Source organism: Hibiscus syriacus, unplaced genomic scaffold (assembly GCF_006381635.1).
Source record: "Hibiscus syriacus cultivar Baekdansim isolate YM2019G1 unplaced genomic scaffold, ASM638163v2 tig00110330_pilon, whole genome shotgun sequence".
Taxonomy (NCBI): domain Eukaryota; kingdom Viridiplantae; phylum Streptophyta; class Magnoliopsida; order Malvales; family Malvaceae; genus Hibiscus; species Hibiscus syriacus.
Window position 1 is genome coordinate 333,896 of NW_024062686.1, and position 25,636 is coordinate 359,531.

Sequence of the window (25,636 nt, forward strand, 5' to 3'; positions counted from 1 at the left end):
GGAAATGGAATAATCATGAAAGAAATTTACTTATTGCCCGTATAACATCTCTAAGATTTAATTTTGTTAGGCTAAAATGGTTGACCAAGGGATTATGTGATAAAGTGATGTCCTGTATGGACTATGTTTTGGTCTTCCGATTTAATGACCCAAAGTACCATTACCAGAGCTCAAAAGTAACATCACGCAACATCAATCTAGGGAAGATTTCGACTTTGGATTATCGTTTTTGTATGATTCTAAGCTAGAAATTCAAATACAGCTTTAAGCTTTACTCAAGATATAGATACTTGCAATCTGTCCCTTATATCAAAGGCTCAAATATTTCTGCTTCAAAGTAGCCTAAACTGTACTATGTTCAATATGGCAAAACCCCCCCTGGATGAAGCATAGGCTTACACTATAAACAACAGTCTTTTGTCCATGTCACTAGAATTTCTGGTGGTATGTCAATCAGCCATACAATAATGCAGGCCATACCAATCATTGGGTAAGCTTTTAGGTCTCCTTCCATTTGATAGGGTAATGTTTTCGGCCGAAAATCCCACTATCTGGTTACACGTTGTCGTTTTAGTTCTGATAGAATGTTTACAGCAGTCTAGCTTTATAGTTGGAAATTCTCTTTCAGTTCAAGTAGGCTGAGATGGATCACAAGTGAAACTCAATACAGCATCCTGTACCTTCAGCATTCCTCCTAGACGTTATATAACTGAACTATTCAAAAAGAGTACAACTTGGACCTTGTTTCACTTTGTTCTTGCAGCCACTTTTAATGGGGATCTCATGTTTGAATCCCAGCATAGGCAACTTTGGATTTAACATGTGCTTATCAGTTATATATATTGTAGGAAGATTGATATAATGTGTAGTGGGAGAAAATCCCATGAACATGAGATACCTTTGTTGGAAAAAAGGAGTGAGTTTGATACGGTCTATGTTTATTTTATAATTATGTTTGGGGTTTAGGTTGTCTGTCCTAATAATATATTTCCTTAAAGTTCGAGCTTGAATTCTCTTCTTGAGATGAACTTGTATCAGTAATTCGAGAGCAGAAAGTAATGACAAATTAAGATCAATATTAAATAAATCACAAACTAAAAGTTCAAATTTTAGAATAAAATGATTAATTTAAAAATAGATAATTGGATGATTGTCATAATACTATATGATAATTCGAACTAATGACTGACATGGGAACATCAAACGAATTTTGTTGAGAGATTGACGGACTCGAAAGAAACACATCTAAAAAAGAGAAATTACAACGAATTCTGTGGTAATTTTGACAATTCATCTTCCTTATTAGTTTTAACAAATTTCCGACGAGATTTTATGATTATTAATAATCATTTTATTTTATTTTATATAATTTTAAATCAACCCATTAATAAATCCGGTTACCCTTACCAATGATAATTTTAAAAATAAGATATTTAATATTTGATGACATGTATATCATAGTAGTTATGTTGTACGACAGTTTTAATACACGGCTAAAAAATGCGTTATCGAAAATGTTATTTTTTTAATATTTTGGTAAAAGCGTTATTTAAAACATTATTTTTTTACTGGAAACGTTAATTTTGTTAACTAATTTCCGGTATAACCTAATATTAATATTTTCGGTAGAAAAAATAATGTTTTAAGTAAACATTTTATTAGAAATGTTAAACATTTTAGGTAGCGCTAATATTAAATTTTTTTTATAAAAAAAAAAATGTTTTAGTAAAGTTTTATCGAAAGTATTAAAACAATAACATTTTCGATAATACTTTATCGAAAATATTAAAAACAATATTTTTTTATAGCACATTCTCTTAACATATATTTTTAGACATTTCTTAAAATGAGACTGTATATATACATATACACATATTATGAGGAAAAGACAATTTTGGTATAATGACAAAGAGGAAGTTGCCCATCTGTCAAACATTCCTTGGCTAAAAGATTTAAAAGCAAAATAAAAATCCATTTTTCTTAAATAGAACGAAGAAGAGCCGAACCCAAGTGCCCTGGAATTTATCCTCTACAGTCGATCACCACGCTATTGCCTTTGTTTCCCTGCAATCAGGTTCTCTCTTTCTTCCTCCGTCTGCCCTCTCAAGCTCTTTCAAAATCCCATAACGAGGGAAAAAAAGACTTTTGTTTTTTATTGGTCTGTTACGGCCTTCCACTTTTTGTTTTTAGACGAAAAAATTTCTTTTTCCTTTCAGGTTTGAATTTCTTTTTCTGGGTGGCAAATTTGTTTGTTTTTCTTTCTGTGAATGGGTTAGGGTTTGATTTTTTTTACCGTGTTTGGTGCTTGATCAGCATAGGGTTCCGATTTGTTGTCCGGCTTATTTTCATGCCATCGTAGTTTATCAGGGCTTTGTTGGTTCAGATCGTGGAATTTAATTATTATTGTTTGATTATGGTAAAGACGTGGATGAATTTTTTAACTTTATAGGGGGATATGGTTTTTAAAGGACGAGGAATTTTGCAAAATTCAATTTGGTGTGAGATACTATTTTCTCAATCCAAGACATTTCCAGGGGAAAATTTTGTGTTTTTGCTAGCTATCTCTAAGAAAGTGATGCTAGCTTAGGTGGGATCATCTTGTTGTTTTGTTTCATGCTGGGTTTGTAAAACATTATTTAGGTCGAGTCTTTTGTCTTGTTAAATGTAAGATGTCTCGTTGTCATACCATCTTGAACTAGCATAATTATAATGAAACGGTTCTACTGGATTTGGACGTTGTTATTTCTTACTATCTTCATCAATAAGGATACTAGATTTTGGAAGTTAGTAATCTATGAGAGCTAGAATCTTGTCTGATCATGCAATTTCTATCGTATAGAGTCTAATTTGGTGGCTAGCATTGAAACTTTGCACCTTATGGGGTTGTAAAACTGTCAAAGTGAGATGGAAATTTATTTGTGAATTAGTACCGTTGGGAGGTTTGCATCTTTTCAATTGGCTGAGCGTGGGTTTGGGGTTCTAGCAAGCGTCTACTACCACATCTTGCTTTGTAATCCATTCATTTTGTAACAAAGATATGTTCTGTTTGCATTTTTGTTTCTGTTTTTGGTTACTAGTTTATATTCTGTTAAGCCTTCACGTTCTGATTCCTAGTTTTCATAACTTAGGAAAGGGCATGGCAGCCGAGGACAATCTGGACTTCTCAACTCTGCCGTCTCAGCTTAGTGAAACTCATGAACTGTGGAAGCAGGAGGTTAAAAACGCCAAGGCCAAGTAGATGTGTTACAGGCCAAAATTATGGAGGTAAAGGCTTGTATAGAGGGTTCAGAGGAGGAGTCAAAAAAGGAGTTGGATGTTCTTTGGCGAAGGGTGAAAACTACAGCAACTTTGTTGACTTACCTGAAATCTAAAGCAAGAGTAATGGCTGTTCCTGATTTAGCTCATAAATCATGTGGCATCAAAGAACTGGAAGGAGTGGGGCTTGTGGATAAAGAAGGTACACCGCTCTCAGGCTGGTCAAGGAGGGTTGACCTCTCTTCATTTGATTGTTTGGATGATAAAACATGGATTGGAATTAGTAGACATCAAGGTTATTTGGATGAAAAGATGGAGCCTATATTGGAGAATTAATCAAGTCTGTGCAAATGGTCACAGATGTAATGGAAGTTCTCGTTAAGAGGGTCATTATGGCAGAATCTGAAACTGCTGTCGAGAAAGAAAAGGTAGCATTAGGTCAGGAAGAAATTCAAAAGAAGGCAGTCCAAATCGAGAATATGTCTAGAAAGTTAGAAGAGATGGAAAGTTTTGCTCTGGGTACAAATAACATTCTTAATGAAATGAGGCTGAGGGTTGAGGACTTGGTCGAAGAAACTTCTAGACAGAGGCAACGAGCTGCTGAAAATGAACAGGAGCTTTCCCGTGTGAAGCAGGAATTCGAGTCCCTGAAATCTTATATGAGTAGTCTCATTAGTGTAAGAGAAACCCTTCTTTCATCAGAGAAGCAATTTCAAACCATTGAGAGGCTCTTTGAACGGTCAGTATGATCTTTGAGTTTTGTGATCTCTTCAACTTCACTTATTCTTTGATTCTTGAATGTTTGAACCATTTTCAACATGCTCAGCAAATAATATTAACACTGTTCTTTTGGATATATCTGTATCAGACCATATAGAGTATCATGGATATTTCTTTGCTTTATTGGCTTTCAACCAGAAATGATGTTTGTTTGAAGCTAGGTTGTCTATTCTCATGCTGTTTTTCTACTATTGAGTTCAATTTGAGGAGTCCAATGTTTTTTTTACTAGTGTTGCAATTTTAGGGCATGTAATTATTGTCCTGAATCTGATAGGAAGTGCATGAAATCTGACAGGAAGTGCATGATAGCAACAACTATTTTCATGTGCAAAAAAATGCATTTGCCTCTGAATAAATGGTTGGATGTGATGGAAGTGGTGGTATTCAATACTTCTTTTTGGTATCTTATTCATGGAATAACTTCTAATATTGTTCTGACCAGACTAGTTGCAAAGACAACACAGCTAGAGGGCGAGAAAAAGCAGAAAGAGGCTGAAGTTCAGAAGCTTATGGAAGAGAACGTGAGGTTGACTGCACTTCTTGACAAGAAAGAAGCTCAGCTTTTGGCCATGAATGAACAGTGCAAAGTAATGGCCTTAAGTGCTTCAAATATATGATCGGCCATCTCACTCTACCGCCTGTTGGACTGTAATGCCTGGTGCTTTGTTCCAGCTGACTCGATAACCAGCCAGTAAACTGAGGTGGGACTAGTGCTCTACATAGGCAAATTCGTGGAGGATATTTTCTTAAAGAAGTGTAACACAATGAAAAGTGCAGGGAACTTGAGTTAATGCCATTGCTTTGCTTTCGAAAAATTGAACCATATAGTGTGTGAATGCATATTGTTGTGCTATTAGAACATGAATCTGGTGTGTTAATGAAAATGTCTAAAATGTCTAGCTTTTCTATACGGGCTTTCAATGATCACGACAATTTAATTTCAACTTAAAATCATAATGTTCTGCAGAAACACAGATCATTTTATGCGTCACACTTGGTAACCTACAATCTTGGCCTTGCCTTCGGATAGTACTCCATAAGCTTTTGTCCCAACTCCAAACTATTATGTATCACTAATTGACGTTCAGATCATTTTAATTTTCATGAACATGTGGGACAATATCTTTTATAGTCATTAACGTTAAACTGAAAAGACGGATGAGATGCCTCACCATTGAAGACTAGCCTTCAGCTATAAAATGTTGACGATCGTGATAAAACTATCGATGAGATGCTATGATCATCGAAGACTAGCCTTATGTTAAAAAATGTTGATAATCATAATAGTTTACTATTGGAGTTGGCTAATCATGTTTATAGTGAACTGTGATAGAACATGTGAAGATGTAGATATCTGTGCAACTTAGACGATAAAATTCGAACTAATCACCTAAGTCAACTTACAACGAGCCTACTCTTTCAAACTCAACAGTTTCTTTAAACTCCAACCGACATTCACCTTGCCTTTCAATTGCCAAAAATCAACCTACTTAAACACACAAGCTTTGAGCCAGGCAACCCACAAGGGCCCTTACCCAGCTAAGATATTCCAAATGAGGAAGAGGATGCTAGCTTTGTTCCAGCAGGCCATGTCCTTCAAACCAAGCCCACCCACCGATTTTGAATTACATATTTGCTTCCAACTCACCTTTGCCCCCGAAGCAACTGAATCCTTCCCCTTCTAGAAATACCTAGCACAAAGTTGATCAACCTCCTAATAACTGCTTTAGGGAGAATGAGCTGACGACACCAATAATTCGTAATGCTGAACAGAATCGCTTTCACAAGGTGGAGCCTACCAGCATAGCTTAAATGCTTATTTTCCTAGTAACCAAGCCTATCCTGGATCTTGGGAATTAAAGGAGCACAATCCTTTTCCGAGAGTTTCCTAGTTACAAGAGGCACCCTTGGATAACGAACAAGCAATCTACGGATTTGGAACCCTGTTCAGCCTTGAATATTATCCAGCTGCTCTAAAGTGACTCCCGAGACAAAAACCCCACTCTTGGCAGCATTCAACTTCAAGCCAGACATCTTATAAAATTTCTCCAACACACAATGGACACCAACCGAAGAGTAGGAAGAGCCTTTACAAAATATCAGCAGGTCATCGACTCATCGACAAAGTAAAGGTGAGTTAATCCAATTTTTTTTGATTCTAGGATGGTATGCAAAGATACCCTTTACAGCAGCCATGTCCAACAGCTTCGAGAGGATATTCATGCCAAGAACAAATAAAAAGGTCGATAGGGGATCTCTCTGCCAAATGCCCCTAACCCGTTTAAAGAACCTGACCAAACTCCCATTTAGGGAAATAAGAAATCTGGACCAGGTGAGACAGACTCTTATCCAATTTTGAAACTTCACCATAAACCAAGAGTCTTAAGGACTCCAAGGATGAAACCCAACTCAGCGAGTCGAAGGCCTTCTATAATCAATTCTGAGGGCACATCTAGGAGAGAGAGTTTTCCTAGCATATCCTGTAACTAGCTCCTAGGCAAGGATAGTGTTCTCAACAATGCTTTGACCAAGAATAAAAGCAGTTTGGTTCAGAGCTATCATGCTGGGGAACACAACTGCAAGGCTACCCACAGTGATTTTGGTAATGGTTTTATATACATCAGAACAAAAAGAGATAGGCTGAAAGTCCTTCATCATGCTGGCATTAGACGTCTTAGGAATTAGGACCAAAGCAGTGGCGTTGAAGGCAGGTAAAAGGGTAAAGGTAGTGAAAAAATAACGAAACTACCACAATAAAGTCACCTCTAACAATTTGCCACACAGGTTTAAAAAACAAGAGGTAAATCCATCCGTTCTAGGGACTTTATCATCCCTGACAAAAAAATAGTATCTTTCATTTCCTTATCAGATACCTCTCTAACCATCAAGTCCTTTTACCCCTCAGACTGAAAGAACTGAAGAACTCAAATGATGTTCCCTTGCTCATCCTGAAGAGCTCGAATGATGTTCTTCTAGGTTCGGGCAACCACAATGGAGTGAAAGAATTTAGTCTCTTGCTCATCTTGAAGAACTCGAATGATTTTCTAGATATCAACAGTCAGATCAGTCATTCCATCAAACGATTCAACTTTGTTCCCTTGCTCATCCTGAAGAACTCGAATGCTGTTCTTCTAGGTTCAGGCAACCACAATGGAATGAAAGAATTGTCTCTTGGTTTCGTTCTAGCAACTATTTAACTTTTGCTTTCTGCTTGTAGAAGAGGGTCTCAGCTTTCGTTAATTCAAGCAACAACATGCAATGAGGCCTTGGCCAATGCATCAGCCCCAAATGTTCCCAAAGAGAGGTTTTGAAGTTGCATCCTCCCCAATTCTTCCTTTTTTAACATGACCTTCCTTGAAATATCACTAAAATGATCTTGATTCAAAGACTTCAGAGCTTTTCAGCCTCTTTAGTTTTTGAAAGAGAGCTCGTGTATGAAAAATCTCTTAAATGGATTAATTCCAACACTCTTCCACTAAAGAAAGGAACTTGGGGTGTTGAACTCAGAAGTTAAAGAACTTGAAAGGCTTCAGTCTATTTTCAAGGAAACATCAAGAAAATTCAGCCTTCATCTTCCTTGTGCAGCCGTGGCCTCCATAGTTTTAAGCAAAAGGTGAAGTTGTTTTTCGACCCTTAGATTTGTTTTATTTTGATGGAAAACACAAGTAAAATTTGCTTTCTTTATTACCATGTAAATCCACATATTATTTGTGCAATCATTTCTTCCATTCCCCTTTGTAACGTGCCTAATCGCGGTTTGGGGCTTGAATTCCATAGTAGAGTATCTCTTTGTGGGTGTATACGGACCGACAGTCTTTTGCTCTAGTAGGTAGCTTTTGGGGTGTGGTTCTTATCAATTTGTATTAAAGACGTACATCATATTTATCAGTTTCAATCAGCATATTTGTTATTATGCTTAAAGACAAAAACACATGAACTGCAACAAGCCGAGTTAGCGGGTTCTCATATGTTTCATAACAAATGGGGAATATTTCAATCCTTTGGGTTGTTGAATTCTAGCAAATCCGAGAACTACCAAAGTGCCCTTAACACTTCAGGTTACATATGCTGATATGCTTGAAGAAAAACAATTCAGGTTACATTTAAATTTGGTAGGGAGTCACTTGCAATTATGCTCTCCTTTATCAGTGCTTTTATGCACTCCTGTATTAATGCAACTTGCACTACTGCACTCCTGAATTTAATGCATCCGTGCACTCCTGATTCGAGTACATCCAGTAATAGTGTATTTGTGCACTTCCAAATTAGTACCAATGTGTACTCCCGTAACTAGTGCATTCTAGCACTTCTGATTTTAATACTTTCGTGTACTTCAGTAATAGTGCATCCGTGCACTCCTGTATTTAGTACAGTTGTGTACTCTTGAATCATGATATAATTTGAGTAATAATGGATTCATAATACATTGACGTTATGAATTTTATTTCCGATATTTAGTATAGGTGTGTTGTGTGCTACAATACCTATACTCCTGTTTAACACTTATATTTGACTTCCGTACCTAGTATGTTCACTTGATGTACCTTGGGCAATTGGGTATCATTTCTTTAATAGGAAAGTATAGGTTAATTGATATAAGTCTAAATATTTGTGATGTATACCTAAAAAACAATGTTTTGCGAGAAAAGAAAAAGATTATCACAATTCTATTTATAACAACAACAACAAAACCATATTCCCATATGCAATGGGTTAAGGAGGAGGTAGGTTAGTAGGCTGTCCCCAACACCAGGTTGAGTGTAACTTCCGTGGAAGACCTCCGACAGTCAAAAAATTAAAAATAAAGATAAAATATCATGTATGTATAAATAAATAAATAAATAAATACATAGTTGAACAGTCTTTATATGTAGTCATTCATATGCGCGTCTGTAATGGGAAGTAATCCCTGCAAATAAATCCCTGCGTAAAAATCTCTGCATATAGAAAAAAACGTAAGTCCCGGCTAAATTTAGAAAGAGGAAACATGAAGAGAATGATACACAGACGTCAGCGATAGTAAGCTACGAGAAGGAATAAAGTCAAAATGGATTAAAACCTAAACTAAGGCAACACAACTCCGCTACCCTAATTTTAAGCCTTCATAAATTCCAATAAAAGGAACGTATAAAAAGTAGAGATCATGGAAAATTACTACAAAGGCAATTAAAAAGAAGAACAGAGATGCTACACCCTATGGTTGTTGACCCACACTACTCGGCTACCCTAGTCTTAAGTCTCCATACTTTCCTATCAGAGGTCATGTCCTCGGTAAGAGATAAATCATTCAAATCAGATCTCAAGCAGTCTACGCAGTTCCTCCTTGGTCGTCCTCTCATTCTGGCACCATCGACTGTAATCGACTCTACCCTCCTGACCGCATCCGACGGTTGTCGCCTAAGGACATGTCCAAACCACCGTAGTCTTCCCTCCCTCAATTTTTCGTATACAGACGCCACCCCCAAAGACATCCTAATAGTAGAGTTTGGTGTCATGTCCCACAGAGTCCTACCACATGCCCATCGAAGCATTCTCATTTATGCGGCCTCCATCTTCCTTACGTGATCCTTCTTGATTGCCCAACATTCTGATCCATACAGCAACGCTGGTCTTTTTGCCATTCTATAAAATTTTTCCTTGAGTTTTAGAGGCACATTCTTATCACACAAAACTCCAGTAGCAGCCCTCCACTTTAACATTCTATTTATACGTGTTTATTTTATAAAATACTCGATATTATTATTTTAGACAATGGTTTTGTTTTGTGTCGTTTGAGCAATGTTCTTGTTTTCAATTCGGATTATGTTACTTGAATTGTCCTTACCAGAATGGCCAAAAAAGCTTGAGAACACGAGTTATTAACAAATCAAAGGGAACTAAAGTTCTTAATAAATCAAAATGAGTTACTTGATACTCAACTCGATGTTAATGGGCAACTAAAAAATAATTTTTTAAATTAGTTATTTGTAATATTAATATTTATATATTATTATTTTTCTAAAAAATGTAATATAACATTTTCATGTATCCAAGGTTCATATTCGTGTTCGTATTTGAACTTTTTGAGTTGAGTCAAGTTGAATTCAACAATACTCGAGCTCGACTCGGCTCGATTACATCCCTAACAAGTATACAAATAAAATTAGATCTCAAAAAAACTGTATAGTAAAAGAATGTATGAATTATGTACGGGTGAAACACTAAAGTGTCACTCTATGTTGTCTTCTATAGATGTAGAGCTTTGATTTGTTGGTATAAGTCCTTGATCTGAAGACGAGTTACGGTTTACTGCCGAGTTTGCAGTGGCAACTGCAAATGGCTTGATAGACGACCTAAGTGGTTCTGGCCCCTCTGCAGCAATCCTCTTGCACAGTGCGTCACAATTGGAGAGGACCTCAGTTAACCTTCCTTTTAGCTCCCCAAGCTCCACTTGCATTGTGTGAACTACATGCAATACTAGTTAATTTAGATTTTAAGAGGAATCATGTTCTTCAAAATGATTACCAACAGTCGATCTGCGCTCTCTATTTGAGAAGAAACTTGGATTACCTTCTGATAAATGTTGTGAAGTCGTCTTCATTGTGGAAACTGAGTAATTAAAACGTTGGAGAAGTTTAGCCGCCAAAGCATCTGCAACTTCTATTTTGTTTTCTACATCTTCCTGCAATGAAATGTGTACATTTGAAGGAAATTTATGGAAGATGAGAGCTCGACATGTCGAAAAATTATCTACTGCAGAAGTAATCCCACCCCATGACATTGCAATAGGTATTCTCAAACCCATAAATTTATGACAGAGATGCAAACCTGTTTCTTGCTAATCTCTTGAGCCTTCTCCTCCTGCCAATCACGATAAATTGAGAAGAGTTCCACCAACACCTTCGGATCCACGGTAGCTATTTCAATAGTCCAAAAAGAAATTATTTAAACCCAGCATAAAATGTTATGACAACCACTGAACAAAATCAGAAACTATTTAGCACTTCAAGAGCATATTCAAGATCATACTAACCTATATAGCCCAGATTACCATGATTTCTGAAAAGTAGCCACAGGTTTTCTTTCCCTTCAACATTGCTCTACTTTTCTCTTGTTCTGTTCATCTAGTTTAATTTTATGCATATGAATTTCCCTAAAATTAGAGAGTTTTTCAAATCTTATCTTAGGCCATTCAGTATAATCCACAATTAGCAACTGGAATACTTTATACATATGCTTAACAAGGTGATTAGAAAGCAATCTAAAACAATAGTAAATATACAAATAAGCGAATAGAAGTCTTTAATGAATGCAAAGCCAAGATCACTTGGATGCAAATCTAATGAGACTTGAATCGGGAATGACATTCCGAATAGCTACAGAATGCTTACAGTGTATGGCTCTTCACAAAAAAAAAGCAAAGAAACAAGAATCTGGCATGTACAAATACCATTGAATCTAATGGATTACTCCGATACCACTCCCTAGGGTAAGCTAGTCTACTAATTTTTCTTGGTTCCTTGGCTTCCTTATGGACTTGATGACCAGTCAAAGCTTAAGCTCATCCAAGTAAAGAGTTGTAAAATCACTTTGATGACGGATGTACTGTGATCTTAACAGACAAACCATTCATCAGGAAAACAACCTCCATGAGTGAAACCCACGTTCCAAATTAAATTATGAAAAATGTAGAACATAACAGCTGCATAACGTTAACTAAATGCTTCATATATAGCCTTCGAGCTCCTGTCAATCGAAAATTAGAAAAACCCCTAATTCTTTCAGAAAAGTTGAAACCTATGTATAAATTTTACGGACTATGAGTTTCACTTTCTTTCTGGGGTTATCAACCAGGAACACTGATACATGGATATAAAGAAAGAAATAAGTGATGAAATCCATAAAAGCAACGAAGAGATTAAAACCCTTTTTTCACTTATGAAGCATTCAATCGTCTTATAATTTTCTTAATAATTGTCAAAGCTTATTAGGGAGGATTTTGTAAAAACACAAAATAGGGACGTGAAGCACACCTTGTGCCGAAGATGATGATGGCTTTCTAACTAAAATGTCAGTTAAGCTACCCTCCGTTGGCGGTGTCGTCAGTATTGGCGACGACTACAATTGAAAACAAAAGGGGAAAAAATCCATAAAGTTCCAGTGATTTTCACGGCGAAATTATTACCTGAAAAAGAGTAAAAACTTACAATTTTAAGGGATTTGAGCTTCTCTAAAACGGGATCAACTGTTTCTGATCGCTTTGAAATGGTAGTGATTTGATCGGTTGAACTCTTCATTACCAATAATCAATGTCAGAACAAAGTTAAGCTATAAAAAGAACCCAGCTGAAAAGCTTGAAGTTTTTCAAGAGAATTCGGAAACTTACCGATAAAGAACCAGAGAGGGCAGATTCAGAGGCGCCCATTGCTGGAAGCTTCAAATTTTGGAAAGTCTTCTAGGTGCACTTCGATAACTACTTCAACAGACATTCGTTTTCACACACACGAGTCGGGTTAACGAGACAATACGACCCGGAAGAAGAAATCCCCCGGGTTGTAAAGGGTATGACGATTGATCTAATTTTGGTTTTAGTCCCTCCACTATTCTGCCTTGATTTGATATAATTTAATCTTTGGGTAAATTGTATCATTGACTACTCCAACTGTTAAACTTTTTATTTTTATCACCAATCTTTTAATCAAATCACCTAATTATTTAATTATATTTAATTAAGTCAATTGCGATTAACTTTTAACAGAAGTACTGATGTGACAGTCAATAAAACTAATATAATTACACATATAATACTCAATATTTATATATTATATCATTTTGATTTTAATTTAGTTAAATAAATTTAATTGTTTCAATCAAATAATGACACGCCCTAGCCATTAAACCAAGCATATCTGTTGTGTTATGTAATACAGGATATTTTATATATGTTATACAATAGTTAACGCCAAACATAGAACTTAGTAACAGCAAACCATTGAAGCAAATCATACAATTGTCTACTAGTTGGATAAATATTATATATTTTAAATACTAATTTATACAAGAATAAAAGAAATTTTGAATTTAAATTAATGTTTCTTCCTTCACATTTACAACTCAATGATTATATATAGCCTCACATTAAGTTTTTTTTTAATTCAATTAATAATTTTATTTTCATTAAAAATAAAAGGCAAAAAGAATAAGAGATCCCCGTACTTTTCTAAAAAAAATCAATGTGATCATCGAATTTTTTTCGTACTTAATGTGATCCTCAAACTTAAAAAAGAACATAATGTGACTGTTTGACCAACAACTTTTATAGTTGACGATTATGATGCTTACGTGGGGAGGGAGACAAAGGCTAATATGTTGGTCGAAAACTTGTGTTGGTATTGAAATGATGACGAGTTAAGAATAGTGGCCATGCCTTGAAAGTTTAACGAAATGTATCATTGTGCTGGTGGATCTGGTATTTCTCATTTCACTCCGAAAAAGGTATCATCTCTTTTACCTTTTTTATATATTCACAATTAAAATTTATGGTTCCCAAATCATTATTTCATAAATAAGAGTGCAGGGGAAGGATTCAAAATACTTCATATTTGTTGATTTTTTTGGATGCTAGACTGGGCGACTTAGATGTTCATTTCCTAGTGAGAACAAAAGAGAGATAAAAACTTTTTTTAAAAAAAAAACTAAAATCAGGATAAGGAGGAGAAGAAAATAAAAATTAGGGAGTCATCATTGTTGGAGAAACCATGTTATTTCCCACACAAACGTAGTTTCAAAATTGAACTAAAACGTCAAGATCAAAACTACCAAAATTGCAAAGCGAACAAACCCATCAAACTATTGAATATTGAAGCACAACGGGAAAACCCAATAAAGAACACTAATTGAGAGAACACACTAAATTTACGAGGTTCAACGAAAATATCTACTCTTTGGGTACCACCAAGGATGATAACTTCACTATCGAACAAAATATTACAACAAATGGAAATCCTAAGAATTCTCAAAATATTACAAAATGAGAGAATGAACTTTTTGGAATGCTTTAAGTGAAAGTGCTTATGCCTATTTATAGTTGAGCTTCAAGGACCAAACTTGCAAATTAACTAATAGTTTAAGGACAAAATGATAATTTTCCGATGTACACAAGTTGTCAACTTGCCAATTTGCCAACTTGAATCAACTTGCCAACTTGGACCAACTTGCCAACTTGGACCAACTTGCCAATGTTTGGTGTCCATCAATGCCACTTGTCAACTTGAATTTATTCTTGTGGTAGAAAATTCAAACTTGAATTCTTTGATGGTTGTAAAGTTGAACTTAAACATGCCAATCAGAACCCCTGATCCAACATCCTTTGAGCTTTAAGAGCCGACACAATCCTTACGTACATAGGTTGTTTGCCAAACATCACAATCTGCGTCCCGTCCTCTTTCCCGAGTTTAAGCCGTCGAAGCTTGCACCTCAAGCTCGCATCATGCTCTGACAACCAGTCAATGCCCAAAATTAAATCAAACTCTCTGAAAGGTAGCTTCATAAGGTCGACGGGGAAGGTTTCACCATTAATTTCAATAGGGCATCTACGGTGGACCTTGTCTAGTAGGACATCTAATCCTAAAGGGATAGATACTCTGAACCCTAATTTAAGCTTCTCAATCGAGATACTCTTCTCTTGAGCTAGATCATAATAGATATAGGAATGGTTGGATCCTGGATCGATTAACATAGTAACTAGAAGAGAAAACACTGTAAAAGTACATGAAATAACATCTGTTGCATCAAATCCTCCTGGGCTCGGACTACATACTGACGAGCAGCAACTTTGGCTCTGTACTGGCCCCTGATTGGCCCACACCTCTGCCAGTCTGACCAGATGATAAGCTACCACCCCTATGAGATCCTCTACCTATATGAACTGTAGGAGCTGACCTTTGCATCGAAGCTGGCGCCACATCTCTAGCCTCTAGGCACTCTCTGATAAAATGGTCCAAAAGAACTACATCTATAATAACCTCTGGACCCATGTCGACATGCCTATGCATACTTCCGACCATAAACTGAACAGATGGGTTGAGATTATGCCCTCGATGAACCTTTAAAACTCGCTACTAAGGTAGTAACTAACGACCTCTTACGATGATTTAACCTACCACCTTATCTACTCACCTAATTGGCGGGTCTACTAGACTGACCCAACGAGGCTCTCTAAGAACCCTGAGAGTCTCACACTTTTTTCAATTGTTGTGATGGTCCAGATGACTCTGCAGCTCCCCTGACTTGACTGGGAGTAGCACTCACAACTGTATCTCATCTCCCTGGCACCCTCTCTATGGCCTTGGCCTGGTAGACCAACTCAGAAAAACTCTAGGTGGATTGGCAGATAGATGAGTGAGAATATCATGGCAGAGGCCTACCCTGAACTTTCTACAGCAGAAATGCTCCGACGATACCAACTCTGGTACGAACTGACTGAGTCAAAGGAACTTCACTTCATACTCAAACACAAAACGATCTTCATGCATCAACTGTAAAATTTGATCCCTTAGATTATCCATGTTAGCTTCACCTATGTACTTCTGGCGAAACTCCTCCAAAAACTAATCTTAGGTAGGTCATTCTGGCTCCATAGACATCTCGACTGTATCCCACTAATCAATTGCGTAACCCTTCAGCAAGAAGGTGACACACTCTAGCATACCATTGGGAGTGAGGTGTAGTTGATAAAGGGTCATATGAGTCTCCCTCAACCATTGATCAGCTACTACTGGGTCATCACCTCCTCACCCGAAAAAATCTATGGTCCGATACCTCTGGAGCCTCTCAACAGGGGACTTTTGTGGAGCTATGAAAGGTGGGGCTGGCTGAATAGGTGGGGCTACTGGTGTCCTCAGTAAGGCTCTAGCTATACGCCTCAGGGTAGCATTCATCTCTCTAAAGAAAGTTGCCTCCTCAACTCCCGCATCCCCGGACTCCTCAAAATCTATCTTCTGAACGAAGTCATCACCAATATCGCCCACAAGGGAAGCTTTATTATCGTCTTTACCCTCCTGACTATAACCTGGGCTCTTATCCATATTTAACTCTGAAAATTTTAAACCATAAGAGAAGTTACTATCACTGTTCAAAAGCAGAAGTACTTTTTACGTCTCTAAAGGCATGCATACTCATAAACTTTTACTGACCTACAGGTCCTAAGAACATCTAAACCTAATGCTCTGATATCACTAAACGTAACATCCTAAACAAGTACGACACACAGTCAACCGATCAGAATGTTACATGGAACCACCGGGGTGGTTAACCAAAATTTTCTTTTAAATTTTCCGCTTTAAAAATGACCATTGTAAAAAATCACACTAAAATGAATCAACCACAATTTAAATAAAATGATTTACATTAGGAGCTCCCAAAAATATTATTTTAAATCATACACACCATCGCTCAAAAATGACCATACAAAAATATACAAAGGTTTCACATGTATACATGCCCTCTGTAAAGATGACATGAGACGTACTCTGCACTAATTTGGTCTGGATCACTGATGGTCCCAAAAAGTCCTTGGATTACTCCTCGTCTAACATGCATAAGGAAACAAATTCAAAACGCTGAACTAACTAGCCAGTGTCACACTAACAACTAAGCCATACTAAAAGTGTTCATGACATGCTCAAGCTATCAAGTCTACTGCTATCTATTCTACTATCTATTCTGTTCTACTAGCCCACTCCTTGAGTGTTAGGCCTCGCACCCAAGCTAGTATGCTTTAAAACTACTTTAGTGAGTATTCTTGAATACTCACTCTCTACGCTATGGTAGACATCATAGTGCCGCTGAGAGTTCAACATCTTAAAACATTTCTCAAAAAAAAATTGTTTTTGCTAACTAAAACCTATAAAGATTCAAATTTTCTTTAGAGCTTTGTAGTTTTTTCCTGAGTTTTTATTTTACTAGAGATAACAAAGTCATCATCTCCATCCCCAATGGTTTTTCCGGCCTCTACGTCACCACCGTCAGCAAATTTCACTTCTTCTCCATTATCTTTTGCTGCAACTCCACCGTCAATCGTTGTTATTTCTCCACCACCTACTACCCCACCAACTCCTTCGCCTTCGACCACCCCATCTTCTCATGCTCCTTTCATGTCATCTTCTTCTCCTCCATCATCTTCTACCTCCCGACTGACTCCAACCATTACATCTCTGTCACTATTATTGTCCTCCAGTCTTTTCCCTCCGTCTCCTCCTACATCGACTTCAAAAACTTCGTCGTGTCTATTGTTTTTAAGTGGTTTAGGGACTCTATCTCATCTTTCGGTGACATGATTTGAATCAGGCAGTTAGGTGACAATGGGAATGATGGTGTGGATATCAATAGAGGGTGTGATGATATTGTTGATTTTGAGTTTGTTGTGTATATATTGTAAGAAGAAAAGTTGAACAATAGCAATAGATGAATAGTAGTAGAAGAATAAGAGATGACAAAATTATTTTAAAATTTTGAAAATTTGAACATTTTAGAAATTGAATTTCCTTGACATTTTTGAAGATTGCTATAATTTTTACATTTTTTATTTAATCTAATTTATTTTTGCTCCAAACATATAGCGATATGTGTCACAATATAATTGGAAATTAAATTTATTTTTATTGATATGTCTCATTACTAAAGTAATATAATGTATAAATATGAGGACTAAATATGTAATTATACCAAATTTTTAACTGTCACGTCACTTTCTTAGTTAAAAGTTAACAGTCAGTGGCTTTAGTATTTAAATAGTTGAGTAGTATGATTGATTAAATCGAAACATTAATGGTCAAAATTAAATCATGTAATAGTTAAGTGATCACTTGTTTAGTTTACCCTTAATTATATTAATCACGTGAAATAACTTTTGAATTTTGCTAAAACACATTCTAATGTTACCCTTGTCCAATATTGTTAAATTTTAATCGTAATTACTTTAAAGGTAAACTACATTTTAGTAACTCCTTTTTTATTTAATTTTGATAACTAAATTATTTTTTAAAACATACATAATGTTATATTTTGATTTTTTATATTATCATATGTTATTTAAAAAATAACGATGATGTTGACGTATTATCATAAAATAATGTCATGTTATTATTAAAAAATAAAAATTGTCACATCAACAATTTATTTATTTTTAATTGCGGATAACCAAAACATAATCAAAATGTTATATTCAATATGATTTAAACGAATTAGATAACGAAAAACTAAATTAGAGTAATAGTTGAATGAATAAATAAAGAGAAAATCGCCTCAGTGACCAAAAATGCCTTATAATATACGATTTTAACCAACTTTTTTTGGATTTGCCAAAATGACCAACAAAATCGCAACGCGAAATAAAAATCGCAACGCGATCCCCAGAATCGCAAATCAGTTTCCAAAATCGCAACGCGATTCTTGACAATCGCAATGCGATAGTACAAATTCGCATTGCGATTTTCAAGAATCGCAACGCGAATATGAAAATCGCAACGCGAACACATAAATCGCAACGCGTATCCGTAAACCACAACGTGTATCCGTAAATAGCAACGCGTATCCGTAAATCGCAACGCGTATCCGTATATCGCAACGCGTATCCGTAAATCGCAACGATAATCCGTAAATCGCAACGAGAATCTGTAAATCGCAACGATAATCCGTAAATCGCAACGAGAATCTGTAAATCACAACACTGAAATTTTGGGTATATAATTACGCAACAGCAGCAAATCATAAACTAAATCCCTAAATCGCAACTCATTCCATCTCCATCTATCACTCTCTCCGGCGACATCCGTTCCTATATCCAACGACATCCTTCCCAATCCGGCAACAGGTTTTAGTTTCGCAGCTCGTCTGTTTAGTAAATTAATTTACAACCATGAAATCATCTAATGTTGATCATGTTTGGATAGATTTGTGTTTTGGAGGGTCATGGGATAATGTTCATGGTGTTTTACAATATATGCCTTTACCCATGAATCTTCAACTAAAATTGTCTTTACAAAAGTTAACTTATGAAACTCTAATGCTACGTGTTTCAAATAAATTGAATTTAGAGCCCCTAAGTGGATTTAGGCTATCTTATCAGAGAAATGGTAAAGTTTATTTGTTAACCGACAATGAAGATGTTGAACGATTCATTGCTTACATTAGTGTTTCACAAGATGATGTTACATTGTATGTTGTTGAACCTAGAAGTAGTATTGTTGGGTCAGTAGCGGGTAGTAATCAACTAAGTTTTTCTCAAAACCCACAACCTTTCTCTAATCCAAATCTCAATCAACTTTCAGCACCAAATTCCAGTTTTCGTATTGACCAGTTAGACGATGATGAGCCAACAGAAAAAATTGTGAGTACTAGTCAGTATTCGAAATTTGGTCTTGGTCAATATCCGGACTTTGATATTGGTCAATACACGGATTTTGATGATGTTTCAGAAGAAGAAACAGACCCTGCGTGTAATGATTTTGATATTGGTCAATACCCGAATTTTGATGATGAAACAGCCGTTGTCGAAGAATGTATTGTTGATGATAATGAGGAGGAAGTTACGACTGTGAATGAACATGTTGAACATCCATTCTGTAATTCATATAATCCTGAAGAAGAAAAAGAAGAAGAAAGTCCCCGAAGAAAAGAAAATGCCACTGGCGTATAACTGGAATATGCCAGAATTACTTCAGATACCGGAAGAAGAGTTGGTAAAGAAAGCAGTTGATTGTTACACAAAAGTTATTCGTATCAAGAAAGATGATTGTTTTGATACAAAGGAAGACTTGAAGATAGCTTTGTATACGAAATGTGTGGAAGATGGCTATCAACTAAAAGTTAACAAATCAAGCAAAGATCGTTTCGAAACAAGGTGTATGATTGACAAAAACTGTACGTGGCGTATGATTGCAAAGAGAATAAAAGATTGCGAAATGTTTCAAGTTAGGACTTTTATTGATAAACATACATGTTCAAGAACCCAAGTTTTTCCTCACCATAGACAGGCAAACAAAAGGTGTTGGGTGGTTTTCTGGCTGAGTTAATGTTTTTGAATGGCAGGGTATATCGGGGACATGAAATTATGACTGACATGAATGCTCAGTTCAAGATTAGTATATCATATTCTCAAGCTTGGAGAGCCAAATGTTATGCCTTGGAATTGTTGAGGGGGTCGCCAGAAGCATCGTTTGCCCAACTGCCGGCTTATTGTCACAATTTAAAGCTGAAAAATCCTGGGTCGGTAACTCATATCAAAACAGATAGAGATGGACACTTTGAGTTGCTGTTTATCGCCATTGGTGCTACGGTTAGTAAATCAATATAATTTTGTTGACTCATTTTTGTTAGTTACATGCATTTCACATTTAAATGATTATATTTCTTGTGTATATTATTTTGTAGATTCGTTCGTTTATTACTTGCATGCGCCCAGTTATTATAGTTGACGGAGCACATTTGAAAGGTCGATACCTTGGAGTAAACTTATTAGCAGTAGCCATGGATGCTAACAATGGGATATTGCCAATAGCTTAAGGGGTTGGCAAATCTGAAACCTCTGATTCATGGACATGGTTTATGGGGCATCTTAGGGATTTCATAGGTCCTATTAGCAATCTGACAATCATATCCGATAGGGCAAACTCATTTGACAACGCTGTTAGAAGGTGTTTCCCAGATGCTTTTCATGGACTTTGTGGTGTTCATTTGTATAGAAATCTAAAATCAAGGTCTGCTGGTATAAAAAAGCACAAATGGACATACTGAAAGGCTGTAAAAGCTTATCGGGAAGTGGATTTCAATAAGCATATAAATTGTTTAAGACGTGTTTTGCCTCAGTGTACTCAAACACTAGAAGATGTCGGGTTTGAAAGATGGTCAAGAGTACATCAACTTGGAGCAAGATATGGTTTCATGACGTCTAATAGTGCAGAATCAATCAACGCTCTAAGTCGTCATTCCCGGAAATTACCCATTACTATGTTAATGGAGTTTTTTCTAGCCTCTATTCAACAGTGGTACTACAAGAAAAGAAACCATGCAGGTATTATTTCTTTGAATTCGTAACTTATCATATTTATATATTTTACTAAGTATTGTTTATTTAAATTTACAGGAACATTGGAACATCGTGTTACACCATGGACTGAAAAAAAGATAACGAAACGTGTTGTGAAGTCAACGTCATGGAGAGTTGAACCATGTTCAAACACTTTGTTTCAAGTACTGGATAATAACTTAAATGGGCTAGTCGATCTAAATGCAAAGATGTGTAGTTGTATGAAATGGCAAACATCTGGTTATCCGTGTGGCCATGTTATAAAAGTTGCTCTTCATTTAAACCAAGATGATTCAAGCGCATACGCTATGGATTGCTACACTATAGAAGTTTATCGACAGACTTATGCCGAGATTGTCTACCCTATTCCACATCCTTCTGAGTGGGACATACCAGATGACTTACAAACAGTTTTGCCACCAGCCATGGACAGAAGGCTACCTGGCCGACCAAAAAGTCACGATCGTATACCGTCTAAGGGTGAAGAGAAGAAGAGATCGACATGTAGTCGGTGCAAGGAAAGTGGTCATACAAGGTTGACATGTGGATCACCAGTGCCATCAAAATCATCTTTTCCTCTACCAAAATATGGATCCTCATCAAAATCTAAAGCTCATATGGTGTCAAGCAAAAGGCAATCATCTTTAAAATCCCAATCACAATTGGCTTCACCTTTTGGGACTGCTAACTTAGGTGATTTTTAAATGCAAACGTTGTATTATGTGGATTTTATGTGTGAACTTTTAACATTTTCAGTTGAATTAATGACTCAGGCCAACCATTTTGACTTAACCAACTCTTGTTATTCAGTTGTTATCACTTATTAGGCATGCATTTGACTATCGCAACACGGAAATTACAATCGCAACGAGAGAATCGCAATGCGAAATGAAAATCCCAACAAGAAAATCGCAATGCGGAAATGAAAATCGCAATGCGAAATGAAAATCGCAACGAGAGAATCGCAATGCGGAAATGAAAATCGCAATGCGAAATGAAAATCGCAACGAGAGAATCGCAATGCGGAAATGAAAATCGCAATGCGAAATGAAAATCGCAACGAGAGAATCGCAATGCGGAAATGAAAATCGCAATGCGAAATGAAAATCGCATTGCGATTCTCTCGTTGCGATTTTCATTTCCGCATTGCGATTTTCATTTCGCATTGCGATTCTCTCGTTGCGATTTTCATTTCGCATTGCGATTTTCATTTCAACATAATGCAGATTGAAATCAACAAAATCAACCATTACATTTCATTCAATTAAACAAGCACAAATAAGAATTATGTTCGCATCAATTACACAAATCAACTTTTACAAATCATCTTTTACAAATCAATTAAACAATCAAAAAATAAGCAATAATTCTTATTTCCAATCATCTACTATTGAATCAACTTTTACAAATCAATTAAACAATCAAAAAACAATCAATTAAACTATTGAATCAACTTTTGCAGCCATACATCATTTTCACGCAGTTCACTTCTGAGATTAATGGAGAAACCAAACATTTGCTCAAACAACACTTTCTACACATCTAAAACCTACAAACAACAAATTATTCTATTCTAGGTACTTAACCAAACATTTTCAAACCAAAAGTCTATAAACTTACCAATTGTTTATGGACATTTTTATAACACGGATGCAGGTAGGCAGCGTCTCGTATATATCGATTTAGCCATATAATACCGAAACCACAAGCCTACTGCAGCTCTATCTCTATCGGTGGGAGGTAGATACTTGGTGCTTCCCGTCGTCAAACGCTCCAACGCCAAGCATACGAGAGGACCACAATCTCCTCTGGATCCTCCCGTTTGTTGTGGCGCGGTCTCGTCTCTAATAACTGTAATATTGAGCTTCTTTGGCTTCTTGTTTCCAGAACGAGTCCAATAATTGATCGCATCCAAGAATTTAGCCAAATGAGAGCTCCATCCCTTAATAATCTCTCTTAAATCAGCCAATGATATGTAATTTATCATGCTGTCATACACTATTGTCTTAAGGGATGGGAGCTGAAGCTCGACGAGAATCCAATGTTTACATTCCAAAACAGGGATAAACACCTGCAATCATAAGTAATAATTCATTCATTTGTGCACTTATTTCATAAAACCTTTAAACTCAATCTAAAATAAATACTAACCTTATCGACCTCCCACCATGCAGGATAAAGTTTAGCTTGTCCATTGCCCAAATCAAATGATTCATCTCGTGCATTCTTCAAGTGAACGGCGTTAAAAGACGTCGGCATAATTGTATATCGTATATTTTTATTTTTCTTAAGTTTTCTTATTATTAGAAGACGTGTCACCCACGCATCGATATGCTGTTTTACAAAAAAAGACATATATTAGTGACTTACATAAATTTTAAAAAAAAATTAATCAAATTGAAATATAAGAAAAATATAAGACTTACCCCCCCATCGAAATAGCCATTGTCTTCGACCCCTAATAATATGCCCCACCAAGACCGATCAAGCAACAAATAGATATCATCGGTGAGCTTGCATATGTCAGTGAAACACCCCTGGCTCCGCTCATGTAGATAAAAATCAACTGCGGTCTTAGCCCAAAGGGTGTTATCCAGAATTGTGTCCGATAGTTGTTTCCTCTCCTCTTCAGATACCGGTATGGTACTGGCCGGTAACTCATACGAGAGCCAACTTGAATCCATCATGTCCGGCACGTCAGAGGGTTTCTCAAGAAGCCTACATATGACGCCATGTGAATCGGGCTCTTGAATGGTGGGAGGGACCTCTTCAATGATGACAGTGGCCTCTTGAACGGTGGGAGGGGACTCTCGAGGAATGATAGGGGGGGCCTCTTCAACGATAGGAGTGGACTCTTGAGGGATGACAGGCGAGTCGGGCTTCTTCTTACGGTGTCTTCGCACTATTGGGGTGTACGGAGACTTAATAGCACGTGCACGTTGTCTGATGCGTGAACTCCGTCGTGCAAGCATAACCCGACGTAAAGCATCCACTCTATCGGGCCGCTAAATAATTAAATACAAAAATCAGTAAATAAACAGACATGATATTTAAACAGTGAAAACAAAGACAAATATGTTTCAAACTTGCATTGTATTCACCCAAGTCATTATTCTATCATAGTTCACAAAATGCATCAGATAACAAAGAAAAATATGTTTCAAACTAATACCCTGAAGTTAGTATTTGTCTTTGTTTTGTCTATTGGTTGAAGTAATGCAATCCATTCAAGTTTCAATTTGCAGAAGAAGAAATAGTTTACTTTCGCAACACGAAACTTAAAATCGCAACGCGAAATGAGAATCGCAACGAGAAACCAAAATCGCAACGCGAAATGAAAATCGCAACGCGAAATGAAAATCGCAACGACAGAATCACAATGCGAAATGAAAATCGCAACGAGAGAATCGCAACGCGAAATGAAAATCGCAATGCGATTTTGGTTTCGCGTTGCGATTTTGTCGTTGCGATTTTGGTTTCGCGTTGCGATTCTGTCGTTGCGATTTTCATTTCGCGTTGCGATTTTAAGTTTCGTGTTGCGAAAGTAAACTATTTCTTCTTCTGCAAATTGAAACTTGAATGGATTGCATTACTTCAACCAATAGACAAAACAAAGACAAATACTGACTTCAGGGTATTAGTTTAGCAGAATTGGCAGCAACCGAACAAATTTACTTTCAACCAAAAGACAAAACAAAGACAAATACTATTTCACAGTGTTAAAGAATACACAGTTTAGCAGAATTGGCAGCAACCGAACAAATTTACTTTCAACCAAAAGACAAAACAAAGACAAATACTATTTCACAGTGTTAAAGAATACACAGTTTAGCAGAATTGGCAGCAACCGAACAAATTTACTTTCAACCAAAAGACAAAACAAAGACAAATACTATTTCACAGTGTTAAAGAATACACAGTTTAGCAGAATTGGCAGCAACCGAATAAATTTACTAAGCAATCTAAGTGAAATGGCTAATCTAAGTGAAATTACGAGTAAATTTATCATTAAGTTAAATATGGAAAATCTTAAACTTACCTCGTTGCGTAGAGTATGAACCTCATTCTGCAACGATACTATCATCTCACGTAGAGCGGCAACCTCACCACGTAAAGTTGACACCTCCACACGCCATGCACCATCGTTATCGCGTAGAGTACCGATCTCCTCACGCAAGGAATTGACCTCATCACGTAACTCATCCCGTGGAGGTGGAGAACAAGGAGATAAATGTCGTGGCCTCTTTACCGGTCGCCTATCATGAGGTGATGGTGGAGAAGAGGCTCGATGATGTGACGGGATAGGTGATGACTCTCGTTCTAGAGGTGTATAGTCGGGTTGATCGGGTGATGGCTCTGGGTGAGGTGATGGCTCTCGAATTGGAGGAAGTGGATGCTGCTCATCATCCGTGCCATCAAAAAAACTCTGACTAGCTTGCCACCAATCAGTGGCAAGCTCTTCCTCCGTGGGTGTCAGTCTTTGTAATAGAATGTTGGCCTCCTAACAATATAAAAACTCAAACAAAGTTAAACGTC

General features: G+C 36.7%; 1 protein-coding gene and 1 pseudogene across 2 annotated transcripts; one reads left to right on the forward strand and one right to left on the reverse strand.

The window, feature by feature from the left end:
• The first annotated feature begins 2,005 nt into the window (after positions 1 to 2,005).
• Positions 2,006 to 4,943, forward strand: LOC120119012 (annotated as a pseudogene).
• Positions 4,944 to 10,153: 5,210 nt separating this feature from the next.
• LOC120118945 lies at positions 10,154 to 12,506 on the reverse strand. Of its 2 annotated transcripts, XM_039138855.1 has the most exons (7): positions 12,401 to 12,506; positions 12,222 to 12,305; positions 12,048 to 12,132; positions 10,843 to 10,931; positions 10,585 to 10,696; positions 10,330 to 10,479; positions 10,201 to 10,299 (listed from the first exon to the last, which is right to left on the reverse strand). In XM_039138855.1, coding segments are annotated over exons 1-7 (561 nt in total). In that variant the 5' UTR covers positions 12,440 to 12,506; the 3' UTR covers positions 10,201 to 10,297. The 2 variants fall into 2 exon arrangements, with proteins under 2 accessions (XP_038994785.1, XP_038994786.1); XM_039138854.1 differs by having other exon boundaries at positions 10,154 to 10,479.
• Between the last annotated feature and the right edge of the window lie 13,130 nt (positions 12,507 to 25,636).